Raw genomic sequence first — 21,896 nt, forward strand, 5'->3', positions numbered from 1 at the left:
TGCAATTTTAGCTTTTCTTCATGGATATATTGCTTTCTTCCAACAATATCTGACCAGGCTGTTAGCCACAACCCAGGGGGGTACTGAACACTTGCATGAGGTCTCATGGAATACAAAACACCAAGCATTTTCAGTAGTTTATTTGCATTTTTTTCTCTGCTTATTTTAATATGCACCATGTGTAAGTTAGATGAGGGCTACTGTAAAAACATTTTTAATGACTGAAATCTTACTTTTCCTTCTAACGATTTGGAGAAAACCACATATTCATTGATTGTGAAGAATAAAGTGATTTCTGCTACAATGTTGCAAAAAAGTATTCATCAATATGAACAGTTATCATCTACAGATATGATTTACACAATGCAAGTAATGGAAGTGTTCTTTCTCAACTAGTCTACTAATGAACTGAAAAGTTGAATCTTAAAATTTTCTTGAAAATACTATATGGTTGATTATGTATTAATAAAGAAAAGACAGTCCCCATCACCATACTAACACCATAAGAGCTATATTAAATACTTAGAAAAAATATGGAAACACTTATGGCAATGATTAAAATGATAATTACAGAAGTACACTCCCATAATGGTACATATTTATTTGATGATGAAGTGAAAAAAAAGATCAATTTGGTTATAGAAATTACTTAAAGAACACTATCACTTAATGAATTCAAACTTGAACTATCCCAAGAATGTCATGAAAAAAAAAATTAGAAAGCATTGGCTAAAAAAGCAAAGCAGTCTGAATATACCAATGTAATCAGCATGCCTTGTGCTTGTCTGTTAACCCTTTGCATACACTTCTGATATTCAGGATCTTGACAGCTTGATGCTGAAAAGATTGCATTCCATCTGATTACTAAACATTTCTACTTGACATATCACATACACTGTTTACTCAGCATAAATCACAAATTCGACAGCAATGCGTTGGGCTCTCCATGCTGAATGGGCCCTATATTCTTCCGAGCTGCTCTCTGAAGTGGTTGCGAAACACTCCCCAGCTTCACATGGTCCACAGTCTCCCAAGACTTGGATGGAAAAAGGCTGAGCCATGCACTATAAGTTCTGTACACTAAATGCTGTACCAATACACGTAATGTCCACGGGAAAAGCAGTAATTCAGAGAAAGAAAGGAAAGTGAAATCTTTTGTAGGTAGGTCTCTGCTCATAAGATTCTTCATAGTCACACATTTAGAGTTGAGGCCAAGTTATATGGCTACTCCAGTGTTACTTAGAATAGTGCTTTGCTTTATAGTTCTAGACAAAGCAGTATTTCTGAACAGTTCTGGGTACTTCACTGATGTGGAATCTTTCTACACACCAACACCTTTCCTGGTATTCTGCCCTCACCCCAACCTTGACTGAATTGTGCTACTCTGTGATATTGTATGATATCATTTCAGGACTCTCTAAAAAGGGGACAACTTTTAATAAATAATCTACTGCTTACATGTCAGGACAACACAGACAAAAGAAATAAACCTAAATGTAGAAGAGCAAAATATTGAGGGAACTACCTTGTAAAAATCATGACATGGTAGGACCTTATACTCTATATTAACATAGGGCATAGTTTATGAGTTAAAGAGTAAAAGCAGCAATTGAAGACAAATGTGTATTTGAAAATAAAGAAATGTCAAAGACCTTCAGATATTGAAATATATTCAAAACAGAGACAGTAAGTGCTGTTCAGCTTTACATATGCAAATTTTATGAGACCTCACTCTTTGGTTGTCTCCTGCATCTCAAAACTGAGCAAACCTTAGGAGGACATTTGAGTTGGGTCCCTGCCTCCAAGACACCATGGCTAGCCTTTTCTCTAAGCATCACAGTAAAGCACAGGAGACTCCCATTCTGAAATGTGACACATCCCAGAAGAAACTCAATGGAGATACAGGGCTAGGGATCAAGGTTTTGTCACAGGAGTGACAATTCAGGTGTCAGACAGGACTTGACCCATAGAGAGAAAAATAACATGCCCCTCTAGATAGCTAAAGACAGCGGTGTGTAAAAAGGGCACCTTAGGGAATGGAAGTTTCATCCTCAGTGGTATCTTCCAGTTCTCCTATCCTGTTCTTCCTGGGAGATCATATGTAGGAAACCTAAAGGTACACAGGAAATTATCTTATCAGTGTTTTATTTCCTTAAAACCCATTTTAAAAATATTCTAGATTGTTTTCTGACTGTGCTTTCTCCTTGGCCACCTTGCAAAACACTTTGCCTCTAGTCCCCTGTGCTCCAGCACTCCTGTGTATGGATTTGATATTCTATGGATTTCACACTGAAGACAGCAGTGCATGGAAAAGCAGGTGAGAAAAAAGACCAGGATCTTGTTTCCTCTTTCTGTTTGAAATTCCAGTCCTATAGAGCACCTGGCAATTTATTGCTCTTTTCTACCAGTTTTTTTGTTTTGTTTGGTTTTTTGGTTTTTTTTGTCCTGTAGATGGCTCATACTGAGCAGGCAGACCCTCCCTCACCAAGCACAAGACAAGGTATGTGTGTGCCTTCCCAAGGGTCTGCGGTGGCACTAGCAGCAGCTGATGTGGAAGCAGCATTTCTGGAGTGATATCAGCACATCTTCATATGGAGATAATTTTGGGGGAGGGGGGGTACCATCTCTTTTGTGGGTCAGGCTGTTTGCCACAGGACCAATTTCCTCCACTTGGGATGCAGAACTCATAGCAGCTGAAAGTCATACCTCTAATGAGAAAAGTCTCTTTCTTAATAGGACTGTGAAGAAGAAAGAGGGGTGTTTATGCCTAAGTTATAAAACGGCCATGATCTAAACCTATAGAAAAGGAAAAGCAAGATATCATTCTAGGTGCCTTTCTTTTCTGGATATTGTGGCATCTAAAAACACCCCTAGATCTGCAGCAAAATCAAGAAATGTGTCTATAAATCCAAAGGTCTGGGAAATTCCCCAAGGGGTCTCCAAAAACCATGCACTCAGAGGGTTAACATGTGCTTATTACACACTGCAGATCCTAGTTTGATTGATGAAAATATTCATTGCTTTTAAATTTTAAAAAGTTGCAAAGTAGACTTAACCCTTTGAGGATCCTATTAGCAGCAAGTTGCCATCTTTACAAACAACATATCTTATTCAGCAAAGGGAAATTACTACAAAGGTACCAGAAAACACACTTTCTGTTTCTAAGTGCTAGATAGATCAGATGAAACTGTTTTACATAATTTGGGGAAAAAATCAGAGTCTCAAAGGGTTAGCTAGGACTTTGAGTAAAAGGGTCTTATTAAAAGGGCGAGTTTGGGGAGCGAACAGTCTCTGATGAGCTTGGGGAATAGTCTTCGGATTCCGAGTTGAGTTCAGGCGGAGCTGGCTGTGCCTTGTATCGGCTCCTCACATCCTGGTTGCATCTTCGTCGGAAAACCTGCCTCTCCTTATCAAGAGCGGTGGTCTAGCAGGGGCATAAAATGAGAAAGAGGACAATTAGGCTGAAGGAAAGGGCACAAGAAATTCTGAAATTCTGAGGTTAGAAAAATATACTGGCCAAAGTAACCTATCCATTATGGCTTACTTTTTGTTGACAACAATTACCACTGTTGGGGAGCTCTCTGCACCCCAAGTTGTAGCTGCTAGGAGCACCTGATCATGACATCAGCAGGCACAGGCAGGATGGATGATGTTGTGGGTTCAATTCTTCTCCAGCCCGCCCCAGACTTCCCCTAACTCTGCAACCATGACCTCTGGTGGCACCCTGGCCACCCAGAGACCCCTGGTAAATGGGCATCCCAGGCCTGTGTGTCTAACATGAGAGGATGCCAGGCGTGCCTCATTCATCATCACTCAGCTCAAGGCAACTGTATAATAAAGATAAAAAGTGATGAAGTTGTCAGACATGGAAACAGAGCCACAAGCTCATTCTATTATTTTAGCACCTTCTCCTTCTAAATTATCTTATTATCTGCTGACGAGGGAGTACAGCCGAATCTCTGGGAAGAATTGTTTTAATTTTAATGAAACCAATGTCTGAAATTGAAAATTGCTTTGAGTGCAATTAAACCAAATGGAAACTTTCCAAGGATTTTTCTTTACAAAGTTCATTTTCATCATAGTACGTGGTGATTTATGAAACTGAGATTCAGTTCTGTAGGTATTCCAGCTCCTGGTCTCCAATCCTCATTTTCCTGAGGAACCTCAGATGATCGCCAGGCTGTGCGATCCAGCTGCAACTCTGGAAGCTATTATAACATCAGAACTGGGAACGGAAGGCATGACTTCATTACAGATTTAATGGGTGTGGGAGGAACGGGGTCATTACAGAAAAACCTTACACAGAGAGCAGAAGAGCAGGTACAAAACCTGATGAAAAATATAGAATACATATAAAAGCTTGAAGGCATCCTTGTTTGAAAGTCCCTCTTTAAAAGGATGTAGCCTGGAGGTTATTCTGCTTTTAAGAGATTACTTATCCTCTACAGGGATATATACCATTATTTTTTCCTCTTGAAAATTTACTATTAGCTTCTTCAAAGAATGGAGATAAATTTATAGCTGGCCTGGTTCTGAGAACAAAGTGAAAACTATGCCTCTCTTACAACTGTAGTATAGCATTAGAGCAATCTTAGATCTAAAGTAGGGCAATCAAAGTTCTGAAATGAACTAATAAAGAGGGAAAAAGAGGCAGCGTGTAGAACCGATAGAGTAAATGACTTCATTAGGTTGAGCTGTGCTGCTTTAAAACTGTCCACAAACTGAATAACAGTTTTATAGACTCAATGAGGAAGATAAAGTTTAGTAATTTACTTCTCATTTCACTAGATTGTTAATACAATTATTCAATAACTGGTTTGTTGAAATGTCTATGCTTCATTCTTCTACTAGTCAAATTTTATTCCCACTGATTTTGTTATTTTTAGCATCATAAACTCAGATTCCTAACTTTATTTAAAACACTGTAAAGTCACAGCACATGGTATTTTGCTTTCAAAGCAAACTAAAAATATCTGTTTGTGCAGAGATGTTTGCAAAAAACAGACATGTCTTTAGTCTGACTTACATAAAAACCATTCTGTAGTTAATCCAAGAGTAATATAAGCCCTTCTCATGCTCATAAAAAAATATTTCTATTTCTACCTTCTTGAGAAAGAAAAAAGTCCTTGGTATTGGACTTAATACTGACTAGTGAATGGAGGCTTTCGGGTGTGGGGAAGAAGTGCATACTAGGCTATAGGCAGGGATTATGAGTCCTGCTCTGTCCACTGCTGGCTGTGTGAATCATTCACTCTGTTCTCAGTTAAATGAGGAGCAGACCTAATCCCTTCCCACCCTCCCAGAGTTGCTATAGGTAAAGATAGATGTGCAAATGCTTTCTACATAGCTAAGATGGCCAGAAATGGAAGGGTTGTGTCTTTCCTTCCTTCCTTCCCTCCTTCCTTCCTTCCTTCCTTCCTTCCTTCCTTCCTTCCTTCCTTCCTTTCTTCCTTTCTTTACAATTTGGTATAATATATTGTTTTAAAATTAAGTAACTGCAGGTCAATACAATTATTAGAACTTATATCAGAGTACTCCCCTTCCCCACTCTCACTGGCACCTTCTCCATATTTAACTCATCTCCCCATAATTTACTCAGTTACATCAAGTCACACTCTTGGCTTCAGCCACTGAAATAGGTTATTTCTTTACAAATACCATAATGTTGTTTATGCAGAAGTTGGTGACAGTGTTGAGTCCATGCTTGGATAGTCCCTTTCCCCTGTTTTATTTTCATTTCTCTACATCTTTATATGGGCAATCCTATTCTCTTCCTTATTTGTCCCTTGGCATAGAGAACCCTTGCCCTGTTCCTTTTAAGTGGCCAGTTCTCCCCACTCCTAGCAATTTCTGTAGTTAGCAGCTTTATAATTGCTCATATTTGTAGGTGACACCTAGTGTTTAAATGCCTCTGTACTTTCAGGTAGCATACAAGCCAGTTTACCAATTATTTTTTGGAAAATATGTTATGATCACATGTCATGGAATAAGGATATGATGGCTGTTTCTATTGGATTTATAGACTTAAAGAATTGAAAGAGAATTTATAAAACATTCTTTGTCCAATGCTTTGCCTTTCCAGGCCAAGGTCTGCATGCAAGGATGCACTGTACATACAATTCCATCTTGGACCTGTAAACTCTTAGGGAGCCCTGAGTCTGATGACAGAGAGGCAGTTAGTTTCCTACTTCCCAAAGCCCTTGCAATATTCTCAAAAGCCACATAATTAATGTTTAGGGCTCCCAACTGACTTGCTCTCAAAGATGCTCTAGAAGATTTCATTGTCCACAGGCATACTCACTCTGCTTCCAGCTCCATGGACTATGGTTGGTTTTAATTACTTCTTCCTTCCATGTGTTCCCTTGAAACCTGGTACTGTTATCATTGTGCAGCCTGTCTAGATCATAATTAACTCTAATTCACTGTCTTTTTGGTTATATTGTAGATGCTCTGGAGGGCAAGATCAAGTCTTGGGCATCCTCTCTGTGCTCTCCACAGTCCATGGCACACAGCAGATACTCTACAAGTCTGTGCTTTTGAAATATAGGAAAGGGCAACAGAGGTCACAGCATTTGCCTCCTAAGCACTGAACCCCCAGTCCATCTGACACACAGCTGACAGGTCAATTACCCTTAAGTCTGATTTATTTAGAATTCCTCATAAAGTCCATTTCTTTGTCCTAGCATTCACAACATGCCTACAATAAAAATTTCCAGTGTCTAGTTCCTTTTATTATTCAAAATGATCCCATAACATCAGCATACTCACTGTTACTCATTTGATTTTCTTGCACAGCATCATTTACTCTGTCTAGGGTTAACCGTTCCTCAGTTTCTTTTTGGACTTCCTTCACTACCATACTCTGTGGTTCCCGTGAAGGTGATCCTACCCCCATCTCTGAGATGGGGCCAGGTGGGTTGGTGACTCAGGAGCAAACTTGAGCTTACTGCATTCCTCAGTACCCATGATTGGCAGGATAGGCACCCAATCCAGCTAACAGGACATAAGGAGACTTTTGCTGGGACTTCATATTTATAATAAATCCCAACTTGGGGAGGATAGTAGGACTGGAGCTGCTTCCCACATCCTGGTACTACATGAAGCTCCAAACTAAAGCCAACACCGGGATGTAGAGTGGAGAGATGAAAATAAACCAAACCCTCACTGAGTGCTGAGTCTATCCATCATTAAAGCCAACCTTTGGACCTTCCAGATTTTATAAAATAATACATTTTGTTTTTGCTTAAGCCATTTTGGTTTGGGTTTTCCTTATTTGCAATCAAAACAGTCCTACCGGGTATATCTGTGAATGTACTTTAATCACACTCACTTCTACATTTTGGTTCAAGATGTTCACCAACCTGAAAATACTATTCCTCCTTCCTGCCTACTCAAATTTATCTATTTCCCAAGATTTAATAAAATTCACCTCCTACATTACCCTTTTGCTTTCCAAATCCCTCAGGCAATCATTCTTGACCACATTCTGGTCACTTATTGAGCACAGGACCCTTATTATCTTTTCTGTGCTTATTCCCCAAATAACACGCAAGCTCCTCTGTGGTAGAATCTGAAACTCTTGCATTTTCAGAATGCCTAGCAGACTGTGACACACATTTTTAGGGACTTATTAAATATTTCTTAATTAATACAGAATTAAATTATTTTAGATAATTATGTACTTTCTAAATAACAAAAAAGGACCTAAAACAACAAGAGTAAGAAGTTAAATGTATTATGAGTCAATATTTAAGAATACAATTTATATTTCAGATATGATCAAATGCTTACAATAGATAAAGTTAATATTCTCTTATATATTTATTTACTCACAGCCACTTATTAAAGTCCAGTTATTTATCACAGTAAGCACTGTAATATATGAAATCTTTAGAATTTTAATTGTGGCTATAAAATTATGTGAAGGTCAAATTTCTACAACTGAATTCTGTAGCCCCCATATGTAGTTCAGGACAGATGAATTCAGCAAGAAAATAGAGCAATATGCTATTACATAATTTTTAAATATAATTTTCCCCCATAAAAGCATTTGAAATGTAAAATTTTCTCTGAAGTGTTGCATCACAAATATAAATTCTGAGCCCTTTCTAACATTTCTCAAAGGCTGCTTTCCTCTTTATCAACCACAGAAAATTCCCAGATATCAAGCAAATAGGGTCTCTCCTCCCTAATGCTTGTCTTTGAAAGGTAAATTTGTCCTTAGGTATTGCCTTGATATGCCCTTAAAACTTAATATTTCCTAACAGGTTTATTAATTTATCAGTTATTTTCCTCATGGTTTATAGCTTTGTTGGAACCAACATGAATAGACTTTCCAAAAGTTTCCTCAGAAATGTACCACTTCATTAAGAGTTCAAAGATAATCTGAAGTCCATATTATCACAGTTTGGGGGTTAATTATCAGAGGTTAGAGGTGAGCAAGAAATCTCTTGAGATTCTGGAGTTGACCAGTAATAACCAAATATGATGCTCTAATCTAGTTGCTTGAAATAGGTACCTATTAATGACTGCTATACTGTGTAATGGGCATGGCTAAATAAGAGTGAACTGGGGATCCTGGTAAACAGAATAAATAGTTGACCAAATGAAATGATATAGACTCATATAAACCTGTCCTACACAGAAGAAACACTGTGTATCTCTACCTCAGACTGTAAATCTTTAGTTATCACAGTCTCTTTAAAGGCCCCTAGATCAAGTGTGAAAACTAAGGAATGGTAAAATAATGTCATAACCTTAGAAACTCCAGTAGCTGTGTACATAGTACAGTAGTTGGAAATCTTAGATAGAATAATGTCTATTATATTTTGGTTCCTGCCATAAGACTAGGCATGCATAAATGAAAGACAGTGTTTGCCTAATACCAAGAACATTTTTTCTACCAATAGATACATCTATTGAATCGGGTCAGTGGCCTCCTTTGTTACAATGAAATGACTATGACACATGGTACTCAGATATTTTAAGTTCTTACTTATAACATTAAATTTGGAAATCAACACAAATGCATAAGACATTAGCCATCTGGAATATCTATGCAATGTTAAAGGAAAAATAGAGCATGGGAGAGGAAGGTCAGGAACGAACTGCAAATGTGAACTGGAGCATTAGCTTTGTTTTTGCTGGTCTGTGCTGCTCATCACTCTGTAATGCTTGTCTTGTCTGGTAGCCTTAGCTTAATCCTCTTTGGAAACAGCAATAGGGGGAAGTCAGAAGAACGAAGTTTTTATCCTAACTCAGCTAACATGACCATGGACATGTTTCCTAACCAGAACACCAATTTCCCAGTCCACGTGAAGGGAGCTATAGTTCTCTAGGGAAACTTTCACCTATAAAATACTAGGAATAAGCTTAATATCACCATCAGTCTACTGTAATGGGTGATGCTTTTCTTTTAGCAAAAAATAGGCCTTCCAGTCTATGGATCAAAAACACTTCCGTTCTGCACCATGTGCAGGACTGGCAAAGAATGCACTTAATTGAAGTTGTGAGGCAATGTTTTCTGTCCTGGTGGTTATGATTGAATTTAAATAACTGCATTTTTCATGGCACACATTGACAGCTTTTCCTTTTTGCTTTTCTTAATTTATTACTAATCATCCTATCTAATAAAAGAGAAACATGGTAATTAGCATACGACCACTACCCTTCCCGTTGGCTAATCAGGGTGATATGCAAATTAACTGCCAGCCAAGATGGCGGCCGGCAGCCAGGCAGCTTAAACTGAACATGAGGCTTGCTTGCTTCAGTGACGGAGGACTGCAACTTCCCCGCCTGCCTTGCCAGCCTCTGAGCCGGCAGTTTAAGAAACATTGTAACATATATAGAAGCTAAACAAAACCCCAGAAACCAGCTTTCAGCGAGCCGGGATCTCAGAGCTGGAGTTGATACAGAGTTTCGATTATAGAACCGAAACAAACCAGATACCTGCTTTCAGGAGCGGAGGCCTAAGAGCTGGAGCCTCAGAGCTAAAGCTGGCCCAGAATAAAAAAAAAAGAAAAAGAAAAAAAGGAGCAGTTGGGAGCTTCAGCCTCAGCCTGCAAACAGCCATCATCCCCTCATCCAGGCTGGCCAGGCACCCCAGTGGGGACCCCCACCCTGATCCAGGACACCCTTCAGGGCAAACCAGCCAGCCCCACCCATGCACCAGGCCTCTATTCTATATAGTAAAAGGGTAATATGCCTCCCAGCACCAGTATCAGCATGACAGGGGGCAGCGCCCAAACCCCCTGATCACCTTGCAGCTCTGTGTGTGACAGAGGGCGGGGCCACAACCTCCCTATCTGCCCTGCTCTGTTCCTGACAGGGGAAGGCGCCCTAACCCCCTGATCGGCCCTGCTCTGTGCCTGAAAGGGGGGAGCTCCCCAACCCCTTGATCACACTGCGGCTCTGTGTGTGACAGGGTGCGGTGCCCCAACCCCCCCATCCCACGGGCCCTGTTCTGTGTGTGACGGGGTAGAGCCATAACCTCCCTATCAGCCCTTCCCTGAGTGTGAGAGTGGCGGCGCCCCAACCCCCTGATTGGCCCTGCTCTGTGTGTGACAGGGGGTGGCGCCACAACCTCTCCATCAACCCTGCCTTGAGTGTGACAGGGGGCGGTGCCCCAGCTCCCCAATCGGCCCTACTCTGAGCCTGACTGAGGGTGGCATCGCAACCTCCCAATCTGCCCTGGTCTGTGTATGACAGGGGGCAGCGCCCCAACCCCCCAATCAGCCCTGCTCTGAGCCTGACCAGGGGCTGCACCTAGGAATTAGGCCTGCCCTCTGCCACCCGGGAGCAGGCCTAAGCCAGCAGGTCATTATCTCCCGAGGGGTCCCAGACTGCAAGAGGGCACAGGCCGTGCTGAGGGACTCCCCTCCCCCTCGAGTGCACAAATTTTTGTGCACTGGGCCTCTAGTTTCATTAATAAAAGAACAATTTTGTGCATGCTGCCTTTTAGCCCATCCATTATTCATGCTCCCTGGGAGGTGGAACAGGTGAGGCTGCAGCATTTATCTCAGAGTCCTTTCTCTCACTCACCCTCACTCTGCAGGGACTGAGTTATGACTTGTTTAACACTTCAGGAATGTTTGGCTTGCTAGTAAAATTAAACTGACAAATCGATTGAAATATCCACCCTCCTCATTTTATTTGGCTTACAGACAGGGTTATTTAGATTATTTTGGTTTGATTCAATAGACTTTTGGGGTCTCACCAGGAAGTGCAAGTATCTAGATATATGACATGGTATTTCCCTAAAGTGAAGGTGACCATTACAATGGCAAAAGGAAGCCTTGGGGAATGAAAACCAGTGGCCTGCTAAGCTAACTTTTAGGTGCAACTCTCTTAAAGTGAATCATTAGTTCCCTGGGCAGAGCTGCCCCCACAATTCTTCACCATTTCTTATAGTAGTCTCCTGCTATTGATTTGGTTGTGTGTTTTTTTATAGATTCCCAAATTGGCCTGCCTCTACAATGGCCTGTCATTAGAGGTTTAAAAATCATTGCCCTATAAGACACAGATCATGTGTTTCCTCTGTCATGCAGCTCCTGATTTTCTCATAGTCAAAGCTAAATTGAGCTGCCATGCTGTTTTTCCTTCATCATCCTAGTAAACTAGAGAAGAACCACAGATGTAGTTTATCTTAAAATAAATCCATAAACTTCAGAACTTACTAAACAGGTCAGTTAGGGGGTAACTCCTTTCATTACAAAAACAATATTTTGCTTTGCTAAAAGACTTACCCTCAGATTGCTATAAATGAGATGATATTCTAGAGCATCTCATGTAATTTCATTGTCCAAACTTTAATTTATTCCAAACTCTTCAAAAACACATTTATCCTCTATATCAACTTCTCCTTCATTGGAAAGTTGAATTATTTATTAAATAATTTAACACATATTTGTGAAGGCTCTACTATGTGTCAGGCATTCCATGAGGTGGTGGAGATACAGATTTTAATAAGCTTAACCGGTGGTGCCTTTTAATTTGGAAACATTTCCCCCCTAGAACAAGATTTGAAGAACTTCTGGAAAGGCCAAATAATTAATATTTTAGGATTTGCAGGCCATATGGTTATTTGACACTACCTTAACTCTGCTGCATAGAGCAAAAGCAGCCATATACAATTTAGAAATAAATGTGTATGGCTGTGTTCCAATAAAACTTTATTTACAAAGATAGGCAATGAACCAGATTTGGCTGATTGGCTATAGTTTGCCAATTCCTGCCTTAGAGGATAACATTGTAAACTTAAACTTCATCAGGAGTTTTGGCTGTAGCCTCTTTTAAGTAAAATGTAATGCCACAAATACTTATGACTAATATTAGCAGTTTACCCCAATCAGAGCAGCAAAACAGTTCATGGTTCTATTTTAATAACAATTGCTTTGATCTGGAGAGAGATACATTTTTCTCAAGAAAATCTGTCTCAAGTGTGTATAATTTTTTCTTGGAAGTAAGGGAAACCCTGAAAAGCCATCTTTCCTGAGCGCCCCCCCCGCCCCCTCCGCCCCCCGGGCCTATGAAGGCACTTTTGTATAGGTATCTCACTTAATCCTCACCACAGATTCTGAAGGTTAATAATAGTCTTCTCATTTCTACCTATGGGGAAACTGAAAATCAGAGAAAGAATATGTAACTTAGCCACAGTCACACTGCAGTAAGCAGGACAGGCTGGATTCAAAACCAGGGCTTCTGGACAGCAAAGTAGCAAACTCTACATGCTCTGCACTACCAATAAAATATCAAACAGTGAGCAACCCGTTTCACTATTCCTCTTTTTCCTTCAATGACCATTTGTAGAACTATAATACTAGATATGCCCATCTTCTGAGCCTGTTGGTCTAATAATTCACTTTTTAGCATCAAGGTATAGCTACCAACCCCCTTATAGTTTCTTGATACTTTCCTTTGTAATCACAGTTCGGGTGGTTTTTAAGTTTAAATCTATGCCTTTTCTGTGTTAAACTTTCTGTTACAGCGCAGGGGAGGGTGATCAGTCCCTTTTGAGAACAGTAGCACCTGCCCTCCTTCCTGCAGGGCTCTGGCACTCAGTAGGGAGTACTTTCCCAATGGGCAGAGCAAGGCCAAGGCAGCTTTCCACAAAACAACCTGCAAGGTATTGCAGCTTGCTGTGTATCTCTGGCTGTTGGCTGAGGTTCCCTGAGGAGCCCTTCTCACACCAGGCTGCAGTTCCTCTCTGCCTTCACAGGAACCTTTTTTTAAACCTGTGCTGAGCAAGATGCATTTAACTGTCCCCATTTCTTTTAACAACTGAGCATGACAGCATTTAATAGCCTTGCAAAGACTGTGCACGCTTCCACCGCTCTGCCTCATTACTCACTGTTTCAGGATGATGCTCCAATCCAATATGCACACTGGAGTCAGGTCATGCCTGGGAACTCAAATACCCTTTTGTCCTAGTTCACCTCATTTTATCTCATTTAGCATTTTTAGCTTGTCTTGTTTTGGTATTTGCTTTATTTAATTGGGCTACTCCATTCTGATTGTTGCTTTGTTCTGCCTGCAAATATGGAAGAATTCTTTTCCTTGTGTTGTCAGCCATAGTACCTGCCACAGAGACAGCTTCACTCAAGAAAGGCAGAAATGTGTGTGACCATATCCTCTTTGGGTAAGGACACATTTTCAGGAGGAGAAACTGTAACAAGGTAAAAATGTTTTCCAGTGGCTTGTAGCAGGGCCATGAGGGACTGGAATGTCCCAGGAAGCTCATTCTTGGAAGAGTGTCCCCCCAGACTCTGGCTGACAAGCGCAAGGACTTCTTGAAAAAGCAGCCAAGCAGGATGCTGCTCCCCTGGCTACAACTAGGAAGCAGCTCTCTGTTAAAGGGCAGGAGGATGAAAGTGAGAAAGAAGAAAATGCATGCCCACCTTTTCTCTGCTATCACCAAAAAGTTTATTAAGAGGGACAGACAATTCTGGGCACCAGGAAGAGGTTCTTTCTCCAGCCTATGCCCTGATGTGAGCAGCTTTACAAAAAGTAAGGGGTACTTCCAAGTGCTGTGCTCAGAGTAGTGAAAACAGCGATAGCAGTTGTAAACATAAGGATTGGGAATGAAGATGTTCCCCGGTAATGATTGTTTATGTAAGAGAGTTGGCTGCTGCTGTTGTTTGGTTCGACAAATACTTCCACTTCTGTGGAGATAAAAAGCAAGCACTTGCAATCAGTGAGGGGAGTGAGTTTGTTCCAGGGTTAAATGACATTATAAAACTTCCTAGTTAAGTATATATGCCAATGAGATTTTAGCACCATTTCTCCAATTTAGCTTTACATACTGGGTGTGCTGTTTCATACAGCATTAACTATCAACATTGTTGTTACTGCCCCCAGCTGGAAAACAGAGTAGTTTATGGGTGAAAGATAAAAGACATTATCTCCCATCTGCTCCTGCCCATTATTCAGGGATGTGTCATTTGTCTGCTGATAGGGACCATCACCAAGATTTTAGTCAAATGGCCTTTTTATACTGGCTACATTTATTAATTATTGTGTTTACTTGGCATTTTGCTCCCATCCTTAATCCCACAAATTTAGTGATATAGTTTTCTAAAGGTTTTTTTAAATTAGATTAACTTATATGTGTAATTTTTATTCTACAAATGTGCACAACTGAAAACAGACATATTTTATGCCTATTTTTAATTGTATATCAACTTTACTCATATATTTTTGGTTAATATGCCTGAGGTTAGGGGGCATACAATAAAAAAAGGATGGAGCATGATGTGATTCAATTTATATAAAGGACAAAACCAGGCAAAGCTAATTAATGCAGATAGAGTCCAGGTCAGTGTTTACCCTTGGAGCTATGTGACCTTCCTGGAAGGGCCCTGGAGGCAGAGAGGGGTTTGGCGGTGCTAGAAATATTCTGTGCCTGGTCTGGGTGCTGCTTATAAGGGCATGTGCAATTTGTTGAGATGTTCATTCATGATATATGCGCTCTTCTGAATATATATTATCTTCCATTAAAATGTAAAAGATGGATGGATCATCTTCACATAAAAAGTAAAAAAGAAGAATCTTCCCAAGGACAAATTAGGACAAATTATTAACCAAACATTTCCATGCCCTCCCATTCCCCCCCTCCCCTCCCCGCTCCCCCAAAGAAGGGAAGGTTAAAATAAAACAGAGCTCTTTCTTCATTTATAAAGCTATTTTACTCAGGTAAATGAAATGGTTGATGTGCAGTTCCTGCATGCATATCTGTCTAGAAGATACAAACAACCCTTTAATGTAAAACAGACTGAAATATTTTGTTGGAGTTTGGGTATTTTTTTGCTTTAAACAGACTTGAAATTATCATGATTATAGTATATTTGGATGGTTTGTCAAAGTGTGACCTTTTCTACTTCCTTAAATCCTTTGTTTTGAGTGTCTAATTATAGAAAAAATCTGGGAGCAATAATTTTCAGTTAGAAGGGTATATACAGGGTGGGGCAAAGTAGGTTTACAGTTGTGAGTACAGGAGAGAGAGTTTATTCTTGTATTATTATTTATTAATTATTGTATTATTTTCATATAAAAAACTGTAAACCTACTTTTGCCCCACCATGTATATGTGTGTGGAGCACACATTCCTTCCTCCTTCCCTCCCTTCCTTCCTTCCTTCCTTCCTCCCTCCCTCCTTCCCTCCCTCCCTTCCTTTCTTCCTTCCTTCCTTCCTTCCTTCCTTCCTTCCTTCCTTCCTTCCTTCCTTTTTTCCTTCCTTCCTTTACAATTTAGTAAGCTAATCCATGAAATGACATCAGGAAGCTACCACATTACTGAGCTAGGCTCCATCATTTGGGAGAAACAAGTGCCAAACCAAATGGAATTTTTCTTAACAAATGCTAAGATGTGGAGCTTTACTTAGAGATCATTTCAGAAATGTTAAGATGGAGAAAAGTTCCCTAGGGCTTCTCAGAGTTCATTTCTCACATCATCAAAAACCATCCTGCCTGTGGATAACTTAAAGAGACACACACACAATGTTCCTTGAAGGAAATGCCAGGGCAGTTGGCTGGAATAGAAAAATGATTGGATAGAATTCTTAACCCCATTAAAAAAAAATCGATACCTCCCATAGTCCTTTTTGCTTGAGCAGATAAGCCAGCTAAGTAATCTGACAGTTGCAGAATATTGAAAAATAAATTCATGCAATAGCTAGTACATAAAAGGGTTTCCAGAGGGAGAGAGGTAACAATAAAATGAAAACAAAAGAAAACAAAAAGGTGGAGAATTTGAAAACACAAGCTCATCAACACACACAATGCATTCTATAGCTCATTGTTATTGAGAGGAGCTTCTACTACTAAAGCGTAAATGCATTGTTTTGTTCATCTAGTAATTTCAAGGTAGGGCTTGATGACTTTAAAATGACAGTATATACTTCTATAGAACATACACTAAGGCACTATTGTTGCTCCATTTGTTAAGGGACAGAACAGCACTAGAAGTCATTCTTTAATTGGCAACATCAGGAAAATGCTTTGTCATTTACACTAAATATACTGTCCTTTTAACTGTAAGGGAAATTCATACTGAGCATGTGCAATGGAAAGAAAGCTGGCAAATGTCAGTGTGAATAATGGGTGAAAAAAAGGAATGAGGGGGTGTGGCATCTCAATCAAGAATAAAATGAAACTATAAAGCAGCATATGGACTGGATAACAAATCAAAAGCATGTTTATCCACTGAAGGAACTGGTTAATGGAGACTGCCAGCACGTTGCCATGGAAACACTGACTGTTGAGCTGCACCATCTCATACCTTATCCAATACATTCCTGGTTGTTGGTAGTAGTCCAAAGACCCTGATCTCTTGATGGTAAACCCGTGGTCCAGCTGAGCAGAGAGAAATGGGGCAACTCAGTGGATCGACATTGTGCTAAAGAATTAAGACTCCAGACCAAGCTGTTCTTCATTGACTATACATGGAAATATAATTATAATGCATCTTCTGTGGGGTGACTAGCTAATATGCTAAGTCTGCACATTGAAAATAAAAAGACAAGAAAAGACACTAATCTCTCATGAATACTCAAAGGCCATTTGCTAGAAAAAAATCTAATTTCTCAAACAGGTTTTGAATGCACATTTAACAATGTCCTCTCAATTTCAAAAAATATAAATACCTTTTCATATTCTATAGAATGGAAAATGCTTTACAATTAAATAAAATACTGACATCATCTTTAGCCACCTCTGAGAAAGCAGATTGGAACCCCAAAAATCTTACCCCTTTAGGCTTAAATTTGAGGGCTTCATAAATATGAAATAAAAGATTAAGAGAATCAGGTTTTGAATCCCCATAATTACAGCAAATTGGTTTTCCTCCTTTAAGAGTTAATCTTCAAAATCAGAGCTAAGCTTAAAAAAATCAATTACAGTTCTAGCCCTGGCTGGGAGGCTCAGTCGGTTTAGTATCTTCCCATGCACTGAAAGGTTTCCAGTTTGATTCCCTGTCAGGGCACATGCCCGGATTTCGGCCAGATCCTGGTAGAGAAGGGTGCAGGAGGCAGCCGACTGCTCTCACATTGATGTTTCTCTCTCTCTGTCCTTCTCTCTTTAAAAATCAGTAAACAATCTTTTTTTAAAAATCAATTACATTTCTGAACTAAAAATATATAGTGTAAAGCAGTAAATTTTCTCTATGAAAAATAGAAAATAAAAAATAGTTTTCATTGCATATTAAAAATGCATATTACAGTTAAGTACTTATGATTAACAAAAGGTGCAATAAATAGGAGACAGGACAAGTTCTCTAAGTTGTTCATCCTGGAATAGGATTTTAGCCTTTGGCTATCTAGGAATAAAAGATTCAGTCCCAAATTTGAAAAACAGTAATCATGCTGTGTAACCACTCCACTCCCCAATCTGCCCTCGACTGGACAAGGACTGGACAAGCTGCACCCATTCTTTATCAGGAGGCTCATGAGTGCTTTCAAGCGTGGTCATGCTGCAGGGCGATGCTGCAACGCTGAGATGCTGAGGACTGCTTCTACCTCTAAATTCACAAAAGGCATTTCAAGTAGATGCTGAGCAGGAGGCATTTAAAATAAACACTCCTCAGAGGACTTGGTATTCTGATTATAAACCAGGCTCTCCCAGTGTACACGGGACAGCAATGTGAGATTTTAATCTTTTAAACAATGTACATTTCATTTTCTTTAGAAAAAAAAGTCGAAGCACTGTTAGTGCTTTTGCTAGAGGATGAAGGCCTGGGAAGATGGCCACTTAGTACCTAGTTCTCTATTGCCATCTACAGGCCAAGTGTCACTAACACCACGTCTCTAGCCCAGTATCACAATTATTTTCACCCTGATTAGTATGGATTTTTTGTATTAGTCGGAAATGCTCTATTTGCATGATAAAAATGCAAGAGAACTTTAAAGCATTTTGGAAATTATTGGTTAAAATAATAAACAGGATTAAATGAGGAAAAATAAATTGAAACTGACATCTTAGTCATTGGTTCTTCATCAAGCTGAGCAAATCTAATAATGCTTCCTTCCCCTCCCTTAGCTATCAGGAAGTCCACCGTTAAAATGTCATCTCTAATTCCATTTTATGTCTATAAATTGCATTTTAATAACCTTTTGTTTCCTTGTTTCTGTTCTGTTGGTTTTTTTTTTTTTTGATTATTTGTTTGTTTTTAATTTCCCAACTACTGGCAAAGGTAGCAGAGGGAAAATGGAGTCTTTCTGAGAAGTAGAATGTTGCACTTTTAAGGACAGCAGTGGGTTTCCACCTAATCACATTGCCTGACCTAAATGTAAGAACACCTTTTTTCTTTTAGGACTGTATGATCCTTGTGAGCCTCCAGCTGATAGTTAATTTTCTAGCCTATTCAAGGGCCTCTTGCAACCTTAATATAAAGTTGTCATTTGTCCTTTCTTCAGCCTCAATAAGGTAGCGGGTGGGAAGCAGAGAAGAAAAAATGACACCACCAGCAAAAAACACTAAGATTCAGAACCACGAGTGCATATTAAACTATGCTCATGTAACACATTACACCTGTATCTAGAGTCTGTTATGATAGTTGGTTCTTTCTTTCCTCTGAGAAAGAAAAAATGTAACAAATTCTTTTGTAAGCAACATTAATCTCCAGCAGGTAGTTAGGTTTCTAGAGAAAGAGAAATACCAGTTAAAGACTAATGATTTAATTGTTGATTTCCTGAAAAAAAGAAAAAAACAAAAGCTGATTGATACTACATCCTAAATAGTATTTTTAAAAATTTGAAAGAGTGTAAAAAATTCAGTCCTAGAATAGAAGATGTTTAAAATAAAGTACAAAGAAAAGAAGAAGAAGAAATAAAATACAGTACTTGATAGCCTCCAGGGAGAAGTATGCATGCTCATGGGAAAAAAATTCTGTCTGAATAAAATTTATGATGAAATCAGTTTTTTTCTATATACATCAAATAGAAGTCATTACAGTGTTATATTCTTTACAGAAATTTCAATCATGTGGGTGAATTAATAATTATATTACATCATTAATTGTCAAATGGTTTTTATGAAGGCTATTCCTTCTACAGAATATTGTTCCTTTGCAGTTATACTTTAGTTTGAGTTGGAATATTACTTAATTCCAAGGTTTCTTTTTCTTGTGGTAGTCCTCTGAGACTCCTCTTTTGCACTTTAAGAATGGGAACACTGTTATAGAGTGTAAATGGACTTAACCAGTACCATTCTGAAAGATAATAACAAAGGCAGCCAAACTGTCCAGTTTCTAATTCTCAGCCTTGCTCTGGGATTGGTGACTCTCTCATCCTTCCCTCCCACCCCAGGTTCTCATGGAGAGTTTGGACATTTATGAGGGGAAAGCATCCTGGAGAAAGTGCATATATGATGGTAAGGCAGTTTCTCCAGAAACAGCTCTGAAATTTAGTGATATTCTCTTTCATGCTTGAAATATTAATTCCAATAGTCAGCATGTAAATTGTGCTTTAGAGTTGACAAGGTACTTTATCAGATACTTCTCCAAAGCATTAATTATTTTGTGTCTTAGTTAAGTTGGTAATTATTTTTTTAAAAATTTGTAGTGGATAAAGAAGATTAAGCATGCAACTAATGGGTAACTCAGCAACACAAAGCCCATTTTATAATTTATAAGTCTATTACCAGTTTGTACAGTTTCCATGAAATATGTTAGTGATGATCTGAGAAACTGATATTAAATTGCATTCAAAATGGTCCAATTATGATATTTAGGGAAAAATTATTTAGCATCTGATCTTCAAATGCTAACTGGAGTTTTTTTGAAATCTACTTAGATAAAGTTTTAGGTTTTGGAATTTATCCAGGGTTTGATTAAAGTAGGATTTCCCCTCATATCTGTCATTGTCCATTGGAAAATTGTTCTGAAGTTCCTGTCCTTAGTCATTATAAGATTCCCAGAATACCATGCACAAACAATTATGGAGCAACCCAGTCAAATTTAACCAAAGACAAATTAAAATGAAAAATAAAAACAGGAAAAAATTAGAGTGGTAGAGAAAGCACCCTCTCTAGCAGCTGTAAGCTCTCAACAGGAGCAGAAAAACAGTCCTTTTCATGGACAAGCGTGCTGGCAGTCCATTGCAAAATAAAATTGTGGAATCAAAAGTTTCGGTATAGACGTATAACTTGAATGAATGATGAAAACAGAGTATAGAGTGTCTGGTTTAGTTGAGAACCACCAGGAGATTATTACTTTAAAAAATTGCGATAGAAAATGCTGATAATAAAGAATGCGGACAATCTAGGAAGACATGGAAGACAACGTACTTCTATATTGAATTTCCTTAGAAGTACTAAAGACAGAGGGCAAGAAGAATGGATTGCAATTTTAGACCTTAGCAGCACTGAAATTCAGGTATACATACTGTCAAGTGTACTCATGAACCAGTTACTCACAAAAGGGTTCAATAAAAAAACATGAAATGCATGCCGTACAGAAAGTATATGCATGTATTCATGCCATCTGCAAAATCTGAAAGCTCCTATCAAATATTTAGTAACCCAGATTTGGGGTTGGTTATATCAAATATATCAGTTACATATGTTTAGTTTTATCTGGAACTCCAGCACAATAAAAAATAAAAACAAAAATGCTGTAATCATAGTTAAATATTTAGTATTGCTGTTGAGCATGAAGTACTATTTAGTAGCATAAATACTTTTTACCATTGGACAACATAGTGTCTCATGTCTTTGTTTAAAAAGAAAAACAGTTTAAGTGATTTCACATTGAATATGCTGTTAAAAAAATGAAATTATTAAAAACAAGTAATCTGGGACTTGAATAGCCTCTAGAATATGACACCAGGAAGTATGAGGTTTCATTATTTTTCTACCCAATTTAATCTTTGCCTAGAGCTGCTCTCAAATTGCATGTAGTGTGTGTCTGCATGTATAGAACAGGAAAAAAAAATCTGTGTAGCTACATCAATAAAATGTTAAATGTTAAAAGACTTTCAACTTTAAAAATGAAATTTCTAAGGAGCAAGACATTGTAATTTCTTTGTGTGTTCACAGCGATTCAATTTCCCTGAAAATCTTACTGTGTAACCTTTCTGCTCTGTTTTGGCTTTCATTTAGGTCTCGTACAAAGAATCATACTGTTCCAATTCTCTCTGCAATGTCGTGTTTCTCAGCTTGCCTTCCCTCCAAGGTCCTGGCAAAAGAATATAATGAACTCCTTTCCTCAGAGCTCAAAAGTTTGCATTGGCACATAATCCAGTGTGGGGGAGGTTTTCTGCTTTAAAAAATAAATCATGAAATTAATATAAACTGCAAGACACCCTGGAGGTGTTGGATAATGATGTGACGACCTGGGAAATCATCAGCAAAAACACGTGATGTATTTTAGCCCCAAGCTCCCTCAGTGCTTTAAACGGTCGAGCTGTC

General features: G+C 38.9%; 1 protein-coding gene across 8 annotated transcripts in view; it reads right to left on the reverse strand.

The window, feature by feature from the left end:
* Positions 1-586: 586 nt before the first annotated feature.
* DCLK1 (doublecortin like kinase 1) overlaps positions 587-21,896 on the reverse strand; it is a gene marked incomplete at its 3' end in the record, with an annotated part of 550,874 nt that continues 529,564 nt past the window's right edge. For 3 of the 8 annotated variants that reach the window (XM_081083039.1, XM_081083043.1, XM_081083042.1), the window contains 2 exons: positions 16,774-16,847; positions 587-3,424 (listed from right to left, as the gene is read on the reverse strand). In XM_081083039.1, the coding sequence (XP_080939165.1) occupies positions 3,367-3,424; positions 16,774-16,847 (132 nt within the window). Of the gene's footprint in view, positions 3,425-4,088; positions 4,226-16,773; positions 16,848-21,896 lie in introns of those variants that run through there. The other 5 variants (XM_081083037.1, XM_081083040.1, XM_081083041.1 and 2 more) reach the window with 3 other exon arrangements.

This window comes from Myotis nattereri (genome assembly GCF_964212035.1).
Source record: "Myotis nattereri genome assembly, chromosome: 2".
NCBI lineage: Eukaryota > Metazoa > Chordata > Mammalia > Chiroptera > Vespertilionidae > Myotis > Myotis nattereri.